This window comes from Lethenteron reissneri, chromosome 31 (assembly GCF_015708825.2).
Source record: "Lethenteron reissneri isolate LAM-NWPU_2019-01 chromosome 31, ASM1570882v1, whole genome shotgun sequence".
Classification (NCBI taxonomy): Eukaryota; Metazoa; Chordata; class Hyperoartia; order Petromyzontiformes; family Petromyzontidae; genus Lethenteron; species Lethenteron reissneri.
The window spans coordinates 8,807,638-8,820,599 of NC_083809.1; the positions used below are offsets into that span (position 1 = coordinate 8,807,638).

A 12,962-nucleotide genomic window follows, 5' to 3' on the forward strand; every position below is an offset into this window, starting at 1 on the left:
TGGTCAAGTTTCTTTATTTAGCAGGGTGTGGTGGGGGGCACGCTTGTTTATCAAGGGTTGGTGGATCACGCGTAGATTAGCGAGTGAGTGTATACTTTCTTTCTCCAGACAGGGATGGAAAGTGGTCGGCAGGTCACAGTGCAGCAAGTGGGCTGTTTACCTCGACATTTGCATGTGAACTCGTTGTACGTGTGAGTACTCAGGTTTCCTCTCCACACAAAACGCAAGATCCAGTCGCGTCGCAGAGTATTTGCTCGCTCTTGTAGAGAGAGGACGACTCGGAGGCGACAGGAGGATGATGAGTCACAGACGAGCAGCAGCAGCAGCCACGCGGCGGTGAGAAGTCGGAGTTCACTAACAATTGCCCAAGCTCTGCGTTCCTCTATTTAGTAGGGTTGTGTCGCCCAATTCAAGAGTGTATGTGGGGTGAAACCGGGACATCCGGCGAAACCCCACCGTGTGCGAGGGGGCCAACACTCTATCCCCACACAGGTGGGATGAAATGCGGAGTCCACATTTTTGCTGGATTGCCTTCTCCTGGAGAGCCAGGGGTCTGGCTTCCTCGACATCTGTGTGTGATCCACCAACAATGCTGTATTCCAGGCAGCCAGGTGCAGCACAACCAACCACCGCCCGGCTGGCATTTAAGCCAACGCTGTGTGGCTACCCAGAGTTCTGTTATGGACTGCGCGCGCGGCTGCTGTCAGGCCATGCTGTTAGGCTCTGCTGTTTATGAAGCATCTTAACGGTGTTTGCATAACCCTATGAACTGGTGATGCAATTCACACAAATGCGTGAAAAAAAACCGCTGGCTAATCTATAAAGCACATCTATCCTAGCTACAGGAACACACAAGACAAAATGAATGTTTCTATCATTTGGATACAGTGCAGATGATACACATACCTACACAGGTGTACCTGAACCATGTTAGGTACACCTGGAGGACTTAGCTGTATCAGGATATGTACACTTGTAATAATAGGGTAAAAAACCTGTTATTATATTTTGCTACTGGCAAAGGAGGCCTCATGATAAGGTACACTTGTATTATTCGCATTTGTCAGGATGGGATCACGTGTAGCAGAATAGGTACAAACTGTATCATTTACGTTTACCAGGTTAGGTTCACCTGTGTCAAGTTTTATTCGGCTGTGCCAACACGCGTTTAAAGCTTTGCCTTATTTGTTTAATTTCTTATATTTCAGCGCTTTGTATATCTGCTGCTGGTTGAGGGCCTCCCAACACAGTTGGGGTCGTGGGGGGTATTTTGACCATACTTCACCACGCTGGTCAGTGCGGGTTGGTGAAGGCCATCGGCGTGTATTCCCAGTTAAATGAGTGGTTGTTTTGCAGTTGATCGGTTCTTGACGACCCCGCAGGGAAGAGCCACGGTCCACCTCGCAATATATCCCTGGACCCAAATTACCATTGCAATCAAATGCATTTACATTAACTGATTTGCCTGATTTTATAAGTAATTTCAGTCTTGTATCTGATGTTATCCTGGTACCGGTGGTTGCCACTGCAGAGTAAGCCGGGCCGTATGTCTCAAGTCAGCCTAGGTCTATTAACAACATTGTGGACTTTTTCTGTTATAAAGTTCAACACGGCAATACCGGTACGAGACCTCGGATACGAATTCATTCCTGTCAGCACCTGTACTAGGGGATGCCACCTGTACTTGTGGATATCACATGTCATCTGTACTTGGGGATGCCACCTGTCCCGGGTCGACCCGGATGCAGGTGACAACTGACAGGTGGGGGCCCCACGTGGTCGCGTGTCACGTGGCGTCATCCAGGAAGTGGGTGTTTGGTTTCCATGGAGACAAGCGGCACTGAAGACGCGGCGGAAACCGCAGCAACAATCACTCGACTACAGCAACAACTACAGCAGCAACATCTACTATAGAAACAACTACAGCAGCAACAACTACAGCAGCAACAACTACAGCAGCAACAACTACAGCAACATCTACTACAGCAACATCTAATACAGCAACTACAGCAGCAACTACTACGATAGCAGCAACATCTACAGCAGCAACAACTACAGCAGCAACAACTACAGCAGCAACAACTACAGCAGCAACAACTACAGCAGCAACAACTACAGCAGCAACATCTACTACAGCAACTACAGCAGCAACATCTACTACAACAACTACAGCACCATCTACTACAGAAACTACAGCAGCAACATCTACAGCAACATCTACAGCAACATCTACTACAGCAACATCTACTATAGCAACCACTACGATAGCAGCAACATCTACTACTGCAACTACTACTACAGCAACTACTACAGCAGCAACCACTACGATAGCAACAACATCTACTACAGCAACTACAGCAGCAACATCTACAGCAACATCTACTACAGCAATATATACTATAGCAACCACTACGATAGCAGCAACATCTACTACAGTAACTACTACTGCAACTACTACTACAGCAACTACTACTATAGCAACAACTACTACAGCAACTACTACTATAACAACATCTACTACAGCAATATATACTACTACCGCAGCAACAACTACTACTACAGCAACTACTACTATAGCAACATCTACTACAGCGATATATACTACTACAGCAGCAACAACTACTACTACAGCAACTACTACAGCAGCAACATCTACTACTACAGCAGCAACTATAATTACAACAGCAGCAACTACAGCAACTGCAACATCAGTGACAGCACTATCAAGAGCGTCAACACAACGTACACAGTAAGACTACCCTTCACACTAACAACAGCAGCAGCAGCAACATCAACAACATCGCTCTACACAATCTCTAAAGTGAGAGCAGAAACATTCAGGGTATAACAACAGCAGCAACACCATCAACACCAAGAACACGTATTCTTAGGTTTTTTCGGTAAAGTCACAGTAGTGACGGCTACAGCTGCGGTAGTAACATCAGCAGCATTAACCACCGTATGAATGGGAAGTCATTCACAGCAGCACCGGCTATAATATACAAAGACAAAGATCCCCCGTGTAGCCTTAACAGACTATTGGGGCAAGTGCTGTTAGCGAGCACCTATGAAGGCCGGCACGGGCACACGAGGTGGTGGTGTGGTAAACACCACGCCAGGCCGCCTTTGTCTCCCTCGTGGCGATGTTTACACACCGCACCAGGTGCTCATTTGAGGCTGAGTCGACCTAGGGGAGGCTCGGGACCAGTTCAGATAATCGTCACTCGGGTCGCCGGGTTCGTAGCGCAGCGCGCTAACCGCTGCACCACCGCTCCCCAATAATCTATACACACACACGGCACCACCAACAGTAGTAAACACAGAGAGAACACCAACACAATGTGACAGAAGCGACGACGTCTTTGACAACAAAGACATCGATGCAGCAGCAACACTCACGACTGTGCCAACAACAACAACAAGATCAGTGCGGTATTAGCCACACCAATGTGACCCGACATTCGTTAATAAGTGACGGTGTGACATCACCACAGCGCCCGTGCCAGGCTAGGTCCACTTTGAGGCTACGTGAAGTGTTGAGGGCTCAGGAGGTGCCACGGGTTGAATAACTGAGATGACTGGCAGATGCACCAGCTGTACCCCCTACTGTGACAACTCTGCTAATGCCGGCACAGTATTTGCCAACGCAATATCAACAGTAGCATCATCACGGTGTTCGTGGCAAAGGCAGTGATAATAGTATTGTTTTAGCAGCCACAGCAACAATAGCAATGCCGGCGATTTTAACAACAGCAGAAGTAACAGCAAGGGTAGTTAACGAACGTGTGAGAGTAATACTGGAATAACAGCAACAATTGTAGTAACATCAATATTAACATATTCTTGGTTCTTTCGGTAAAGTCACGTAGAAGGGAAACAATAAAATAATAAAAAATATAAAACAATACAATTCTCACGACGTTTCGACTGCAACACAAGCAATCATCATCAGGTGTAGAAATCCACAGTTTCCCTTCTACGTGACTTTACCGAAATAACCAAGACTATGAATCCCTGCGGTCACCAAAGCTTTAAATCAGCAATATTGACATTACTGCAGTCGTAGCTTGGGCAGTAGCGACAAGCACTATTAGCAGTACAGGTACTATCGTCAGGGTCGTATCAGTGGCGGCGCTTGGCATCATAATTAGAATATTTATTGACACCGGAGGAATCCGATGAGCTATAAAGCTTGTTTTCACAGGCTGTCCAGTAAAAACGTTACAACAACAACAAACAATACAATAAAAACAAGATCGTAGTGCAAAGTTTAAGAAAGGTAAACAAATCACCAAAACACGTAAAACTAAACCATCCCCATCCTACCAGGCAAATCCACTGAGGTGTTAACCTATGTAAAAGCACAAGCAGAGTGGCCCAGATAGCTGAAGGTCCCCCCTGAATTAATTGAAATACAATCGTGGTGTGTCTAATATGAGCTCAAATTCAAATCTTAAAAAAACGACAAGCTATTGCAATTAATATAAAACCTCAATTGACGTCTCATCTCTATCTTGTCAGCATCTATATCTTCTCTCCCTCTCACTACTACAACGAATTTATTGTCTATATCTCTCCTGGCATATCACCAGGGTTTCATCAATTGATAAAGGGGCCCTTAGAAATAAATTCTGTTTGGGTCTTCCAACACCACTGGTAGTGATAGTAGTAGCATTGACAGCAGCAGTAACACTCACAGCAAGTATTCTCAGCAGCAGCAGCAGTAAGAAGAACAACCCTGTGCACTTCTCAGCATGGATTGTGTTTCATCAAAATACATGAACACTTAGTCCACAAGATGAGCACCATGCCAGTAACAAACATGGCCCAATAAATGTGCCGGGTGCCTCAAAAGAGTCTGAATGGCTGTCAGAGGACACTCTGCTGGCGGCTGCTGAGATTGGGGGTTTGAATCCAGATTTTAGACACCTTGTGATTACATTTTGATGTAAAGCTTTCGTGACCGCAGGGATTCACATTCTTGGTTCTTTCGGTAAAGTCACGTAGAAGGGAAATAATGAAATAATATAAATATAAAACAATAAAAATTCTCAAGACGTTTCGACTGCAACACAAGCAACCATCATCAGGTGTGAAATCCACAGCAAGTCGAAACGTCGTGAGAATTTTATTGTTTGATATTTTTATTATTTTATTATTTCCCTTCTACGTGACTTTACCGAAAGAACCAAGAATACCTTGTGATTAATCTGCCTTCTAGAGTACACTGAGGGTGCCATACGGTCTCAGGCTGGTCATCAGCCCCTGCACAACAAACATAACATCGTGTAGAATTTGGCTTGTCGCTTAATTTAATATGTCCAGCTATGAAGCCTGAGAATATCATATAGGAGGGCACATTAGAAAGGGCGGTGCAGGTAATGTGGATGAAAAGCAGTTGAATGTATCTCAAGTAGGTATTTAATATCACTGTCCAAAGGGGATTCGCTAACTTCGAATAATGCACTCCTTTCTGTATGAGTTCCAGATGTTAATGTCTTCATGTTGTTTCATAACAGCAAATAATAATTACCATTGGGAAATAAGATAAACAAATTTTGACGTTTTCCTCCTGATGACGATTGCTTGTGTTGCGATTGAAACGTCGTAGTTTTTTGTTTTGTTTATTTTATAATTTTTGCAACCTATCTACTTGATCATGGGACCTCCTTTGCCAGTACCGAAATATGAGAATAGGTTTTCCCCTTTTTTCTGGCAACAAAACAGGTGTTAAGATGTTAAAACACCAAACTCAAACATTTTACAAGGAATCATGTCTGCATTAACCACAATACTTGAGGTCATAATGCAAAAAAAATATACTCTGATAATATATGCATTGTCTTTGATTGGTCCACACCAGAGACAGCTTTCTTTTGAGCCTCGTCTCATCATGGGATCTCCTACTGGCAAAGGAGATCCCATGATGTAGATGCTCACCCCGAGCTCTCATTACTCTGATAGTGCATTGTCTTTGGGCTGTACGCCTTTTGGCGTCCTCTGGTCTAACACCGTTTTGAGACGAGGCTAAAAAGAAAGCTGTCTCTGGTGTGGACCAATCAGTTCCAAAGACAATACATATATTATCAGAGTACGTTTTTTGTTTGCATTTTGACCACAAGTATTGTGGTTAATGCAGACATGATTCCTTGCAAAAGGTTTCAGTTTGGTTTTTAACATCTTAACACCTGTTTTGTTGCCAGAAAAAAGGGGAAAACCTATTCTCCTATCTCCGTAACTTTACCGAAAGACCTAAAGAATAATATAAACAAATCTATCGATAAGCAACCTGGCAATGCATTCCATTGAAATAACCAAATTCGTGGATTCCATTGTAAAAAAATGCGCGCATGGAAATGCAAACGGATGCATGTGTAAAGCAAAGTGAGCTTACACGCATATTAATTGGGCTGGTACAAATATTACATTTAACTTTTATCGAATGAAAAAATATATTTTAAAGCAAATATTGAATTGGTAATCTTTCCCATCTGTATTGGTAAGTAGTGTTGCGTGTCGTGACAATTGCTTCCAAGGATTTGTAGATTTTAATAAAATAATAATACAATATTGACTTAAAGCTTTCGTGACTGCAGGAATTCATATTCTTTGGGTCTTTGGGTAAAGTCACGTAGATAGGTTCAAAGAAAATAACAAAAAACTACGACGTTTTGATCGCAACACAAGCGGCCGTCAATATAATTGGCGGTTGTTTTCTCTCTCATCTACTTTGCTACAGTTTGGTGTGAGTTTACCACGTGTCAATCCATTATGTGTGTCCATCCATTGGTGCCCATGGCACTTCGTCAGTTAATTTCAGTCCATTCCAGACCATTTGCAGTCATTGATGATAATATCCTACATTTTCCCAATTATGTTAGTTTAACACACAAGACGCAGCTGTTGGACAAAGATGGATAATATCCATTTTACTATTTTGCCCAATTTGGTTAAGTAGGCCATTTGGCAGGGCAGGTCGAAGTGCCCATGTGTGATCTTTCTCAGAGCAGGTGTGAGGACCGTGCGGACTCCGCGTGTTCGTTGAATGAAGCGAGTATATTGCCGTGCCACCGTCTGCCAGGTGCAGCCGCACAATGCAGGCCGTGGCCAGGCCCTACTCCTCGGGGGAGCTGAGCAGGTGGAGGCCAGCACTCCAACCCCAGGATCACTCAGACCCCGCAAGGCCTTCTGCTCCCAGGACCGCAAGCCCAAGCCTCGGAGGACCCCGTAGGCTGGTGCCCAACCACTTGCTCCAAACAAGTGAGTTCTGCAGACATCTTTGTCCGCTGCTTCTGCCTGCATTACACAGCGCAGAGAGATGTTGATATCATTGCATGCGGCTCGTGCTGCGTAGGATTTGCGGTTGCATTGTATACTCTCCAGTGTGTTTCCCAGTTGTACCACGTCTTGTTTGGCATCTGGTTATTATTCACATATGTATATATATAAGTTACACTAAAGATAATTAATATAATGAGACAGAATGAGCAACATATTAAATATATTTGATTTATAAATTGAAACTCAGCCCCGAGTCTTGACTATTCATTGAATCACTGCAGGAGTGAGGGGGAAGTGAATTATTTGATGCTTGGCGGATACACACATCCCACCATCTCGACGCCTTCAACATTGCCAAAACTCAGTATGCAGCTAAATACCAGCCCGCGCTGAGATGGCTGTTCCTGTACAAGGGCCATTAGGGTGGCAGGGTGGCAAGGTGGTAATACTTGTGCCTCAGCTCAGATGCGTAGGTTTGATTCCCGACTAGGGAACCTTTCTGTGTGGAGTTTGAATGTTCTCCCCCCCTATTTTGCTTGGGTTTTTTTCAGGTTTTTCAATTTCATGCAATTTAATTGGTATTGGCCAAGCATCCCAATGCAAAAAAAAGTTGCCTGCAAATTTCTCATTTTGGATGCACAAAGCAACATTGTCCTTGACTGCAAAAAATTGGGAGTACCTATCTGAAAAAAAATTTAGGCTCAGTGAGGCTTTCCTGGGTAAACAAGCATAATAATTATTATTTATTATACAAATAGCCAATTTCACGTGTCATGGTGGAGATGCTTATAGATTCAGACCTACCCCGAACGAGCGTATAAGAAAGAGTTTATTTCGGAACCATTCAATGTAATTCGATAACTCGTTGCTCAGTAATATGAACTTTATGTGCATTTCTCATGAATAAATTGTAAGTGTTTTAAATTTCATAGCGTGTTGAGCAAAGGGCCCCGGAGAGAATGTCGTTTATGCTGCAATACGTGCACATGCATTCTGAATGCACGTGCAACCCACCCTTGCAGCTTTAGAGATTAAACACACCTTGTCAAATCAGCGCCGTTTTATCAGTAAGGTTATGAAATTTCATTTATTTCGCTTCCGTTCTGTTTTTTTACTACAAAGCCTTGCCGTTATCAGAAAGAACCGCAGCGGTGGCGGTGCACCTTTGAATTTGATAATTTCACATTATTATGACTGCTTTGTCATTTCGCGGTAAAGGTCGCGTTCCAAAAAAGCTGGCCGTTTTGCAGGAACCTTCAGGAACATTGTCAAGAACCAAGTGGTCGAGGCCAAGCCTGGGATCCTACATTTCGGAGGCTACGAGCTGGGGAAACGGCATGCACAGGACGTGGTAACTCCCGCCTCCACAGCCACCTCTGCCGCTCACTCTTCACGGCCTCGAGCATTGCCAGACTTAGATGCGCACCTGCCCATTAGTATTCTGCTTTGGGTTTTTCCCAGGATTATTCCCTTTTTGGGATAGCTGTCCTGGGAAACATTTAAGTCTCTACGGGACATTAACGGTCCTGGCTTTTTTCAGGAGCAGAATAATATACCACTGAAGACAAGGCATTTACATGTAGTTCTCCCCTGTCCTGGTATTGTGATCTATTTTTATTTCCTGTAATATGTCCTGGCTTCTATGTACCTTTGTACCTTGGTGGGGGCAATCCTACTTCTACCTTCCTTTGAGTTTCCACTGTACTTTTAGTACCCACCTGGTCTTGATTCCTCACCTGGTCCCGAGGCCCCGCCATGGTGAGTTGACAACTGTAGATCGACAGTGCACGCAGCAACATCACCACTGATGCTCAATTACACGTGTTTAGTGTCAGATGGGGGATACCATTTATAACTGGGGGGTGGGGCGTTCCATAACAGCATGCCAGAATTTCTGCTGCAACAAAGTGGTAACAGGGTAACTCGATTATAATTGTTTGTCTTTTCTCTATGTACATATTCCCGTACAGCCCCCGGACATAAGTGTATCCAATATAATACTGTTGGTATTCGAACGAGTTTTAATGCAAATACTGTATATTTAAAGATGCTGTACAGGAAGGTGGACATGCAGATGAAGAAGACTTAACAATGGGGTCGGAGTAAGAGGTATAAGACTGTAGAACAGAAAGGAAAAAGAGATAAGAATGTGGCTTGATGCGATTAAGAAAAGCTATGGCAAGTGCAGCAATATCCATTGTTGTGCAATGCTGTTTTCAAACGCCTCTGTTCCACGTCGTCACCAACCTTCACTGAGCAGTGTGATGAAATATGCTCAAATAATCCCCACCACCGTGTCAGCATGGGGAGGCCCTCATCCAACAATGGATCGATAAAATGACCATACATCTACATAGACCAGAGACAGTCAATCCTAAGCAGAAGGGATGAGTAAAGTATTGAGCTTCGACTAGTATAGGGCAAGAGAATCAGCAGCATGAGTGCGCAGAAGGGGAAATATAGCGAATCAGGACAGCGGCAGAGAGGAGCAAACTCCCTTTGTTGAGTGGAGGTTTACTTGGGGTTTCCAAATACGTGCTTGGTTGCTTGAGTGGCCATCACTTGAAGGAGAGTCAATCAAGGCGAGAGGGAAGAGGTAGACCGAGGAAAGTCCATAAAGCATCTGGACGAGTGAAGATGATCTTGTAGTTGATCCAGGATTTGATTGCGAGCCAGTGGAGGCATCTTGGGATTGGAGGGATGTGGTGTTGTTTATGGGTGTCGGTGAGAAACCGTTTACGGGTGCGGGGAGATGTCGGGCCAGGTGATGGGATACTGTAAGGGTAGACGTTGGAGATCAGGTGTCGGCTGTGCAAGAATCATTCAATCTGTAATTGACGAGTCAAAACCCATCAAAACAGACTAATAATGTGGGCTGGAAAACCGTGAGTTTCAAACGAGACAGAAATGTGTAAAAAGCACGTAGCCTTTGCGTGCAAGCGAAAAACCATCAGCATATCATGAAGAAGTGCATGTTCATCTTCAGGAAATGCAAACATTGTGTTTTTCTTACACATTTCTTCGTCTTGTTTGGAATATGTGGTTTTCCCGGCCTGCACTATGATTCTGTCATGATGGGGGTTTTTCTCTCGTGATTTTCGCATTTAAAATTCGTTGGCATTAGCCAAACTCATGCACCCCATCGTGGGATGTGGATACTCCACATGTATGGTTCCCAGAGGGAGACTGCAGCAGTTAACATGGGTGACTATGCTGTGCTGATGAGTCCTAATCATGATAAACCAGTCCACAGTTGTCCATCACTGCATCATCTCTGCTGCTGTCAGTCGGTCTCATTTGCTCTCATGTTTTGAGATGGTGGCCGAAGATAAGAAGACCACAATGCAATTATACTCTTTGGTTGTTGTTTTTTGTAAAGTCACCTAGGTAAAAAATCAAACAAAATAAATGAAAACAACTGAATTAAATCACGACGTTTCGGGCGCAACACAAGCGTCCTTCTTCAGGTGGGGACAATATAGCGAAAGCACAACCGCTTAAGTGTGTCTAAGAGATGGCTGTGACGAGGAATTATATAGTCGCGGGGGATGGAGGGAGGGGGGCCATGGTGAGTGTATGGGCGGGCTGTGGACTGGTGCAACGATGTGAGAAACGGGGAGGGGCGGAGGGAGGTAACGCATGGAGCTCAAACTGAAGCTTTGTGATGCAGGGGACGGAAGTAGATAAGAAAGCTAAGATTAAGCAGCCTTTTGTTATGCTGCCGGGGGTGCAAATTAGAAATGCACAAGATGAACACTAACGTGTGGTAATGGTGATGGTAGTGTGTGAAGCTGGGGGTAACAGACCGGGAATAAGGATATGATTATGAAAATAAATCTAAACTGGCCGTCTAGCAGTAAACTGCATGGCAGCTAAAGTTTAACTTGGTTAATTACATCCTTCCAGTGATTGCTCTATTTGAATCCATCCTCTTGGTTGAAGTTATGTCTATGTTTGTATATCTGGATGGCTTCATGGACAAATCTTTGGTAGTATCCAGGAGGCTTGCAGAGTACCTTGGTATCGGAGAACACAATGTCATGAGAACCAGCAGTATTATAACAGTGGTCAGCTACGGCCGAAGAATTCGTCCTGCCGTGCTTCAAATCCGACTTGTGCTCGCGAATGCGGTCAGAAATATGTCGTTTCGTTTCCCCGATATAACAATCACCACAAGTGCAACTCAGTTTGTAGACACCAGGGTACTGTAAGTCAGGAATGACATCCTTTACGGATGGGATCAGATCACGGATCTTGTGTACTGTACTGAATCGGACCTGGATCTTGTGTTTGTTTAGAATTTTGGAAATCTTTTTGGTAACGCCTGCTATGTATGGCAACAATGCAATTCTTCAGGAGATGATAACGGCTTGTTGGCATACACACGATGGCCGTGTGTGTTTTGCACAAACTGTATTTTTGTCATGTGGAACAGTTTCAGGAACTGATAGGAGTATGCAAATAGTTAAGTATTGTAACTTAAATAGCACCGGTCATTGTGACCTTCATGATATTGATCTTTTTCAATTTCAGGACATATTTTGAGCCACTGATTGTCTGCTCGTTTAATTGTTCTGCAATCTGTATCAAGCAACCATAGGACACGCTTTGTCCAAATTTACCACAATTCTCCACGACGGTACGTAATGTTTTTTTTTAAGTGAACAGGCCTCGTGGTGTTGGTGGATTGACTCTTGCCACCCAATAACATTTGGAAATCTCGCCGCATTTGCTTAACAAGCCATATACCCTGCTGATGAGATTCAAAAAGTGAATTCCAATCCAGGGTTCAGCTGCTGCTGCTACCGTTGCTGGAAAATATAATTCCAGAAGACTGATTGGCAAAGGATTTCTTTTGATGTGCGCTAGACTTTGGGCTTTTTAATTGATCTCCATATTTTGGCGTTCTTTAAATATGATAGAAATATTTAATGGCAGTTTTTTGTGTTTTAATTATAGTTTCCTTTACTGTAAATCTGTCACTTTTAAGTTTTGTGGCTTTTAAAATAAATAAGCTGTGTTTATGTTTCCATGATTTATTTATTTTTGCTGTCATTACCGATTAAAATGCTTTATTGACTACATTTCATTGCCATAATTACACGCATTTGTTTTTATTAATTTGTGCAGAGTTGTGTAATTATTGCCACATTGTGAATTTGCTCATTTTAGTCGAGTGATATATTGTTACGGTTATTGCATTGCTGCTATGAACTTTATGACATTTTTCTAAGTCTATTTGAAAAAAATGTTTTTTTATGCCTTAAAGGGGTATTTATTATAAAGTTTTATTCGTGGTTTCATCATCAGCCTATTTCCTATTAACTGCTGGATAACATCCTTCTCAGACTCTCACTCTCCCCCATGGTCCTTTGATGCCAAAATGTAAATTCTGCATGTGATCGGATGTAATTGCTCCGTCTTCACAAGAGTCGTCCTCCCATGTAAGTGCTCCTATTTGCCTGCTACTCCATCATCAATCCCGACCATCAGCCATCATCCCTTCTATCAACTCCCAAGGATGACGTAATTAAATGTTTATTGACAGTTGCCACTGGGGGTGCTCATACAAATGTTTGAGATGAGATTTGGTGTAAGTCGCCGATTGCGTGCGAAGCGCTCTGAGATTCCTCGGCGTAAAAGAGGGTGGCTCAATCAAAAACAAATCATTATTATTATTG

The 12,962-nt window shown here is 43.5% G+C and overlaps 1 protein-coding gene across 2 annotated transcripts in view; it reads left to right on the forward strand.

Moving 5' to 3' along the window:
* The first annotated feature begins 1,819 nt into the window (after positions 1 to 1,819).
* CFAP221 (cilia and flagella associated protein 221) overlaps positions 1,820 to 12,962 on the forward strand; it is a 64,407-nt gene continuing 53,264 nt past the window's right edge. The window contains exons 1-3 of one of the 2 annotated variants that reach the window (XM_061563470.1): positions 1,820 to 2,749; positions 7,082 to 7,260; positions 8,532 to 8,632. In XM_061563470.1, coding sequence (XP_061419454.1) covers positions 7,095 to 7,260; positions 8,532 to 8,632 — 267 coding nt within the window. In that variant the 5' untranslated portion in view covers positions 1,820 to 2,749; positions 7,082 to 7,094. The remainder of the gene's footprint in view (positions 2,750 to 7,081; positions 7,261 to 8,531; positions 8,633 to 12,962) is intronic. The other variant, XM_061563469.1, reaches the window with a different exon arrangement.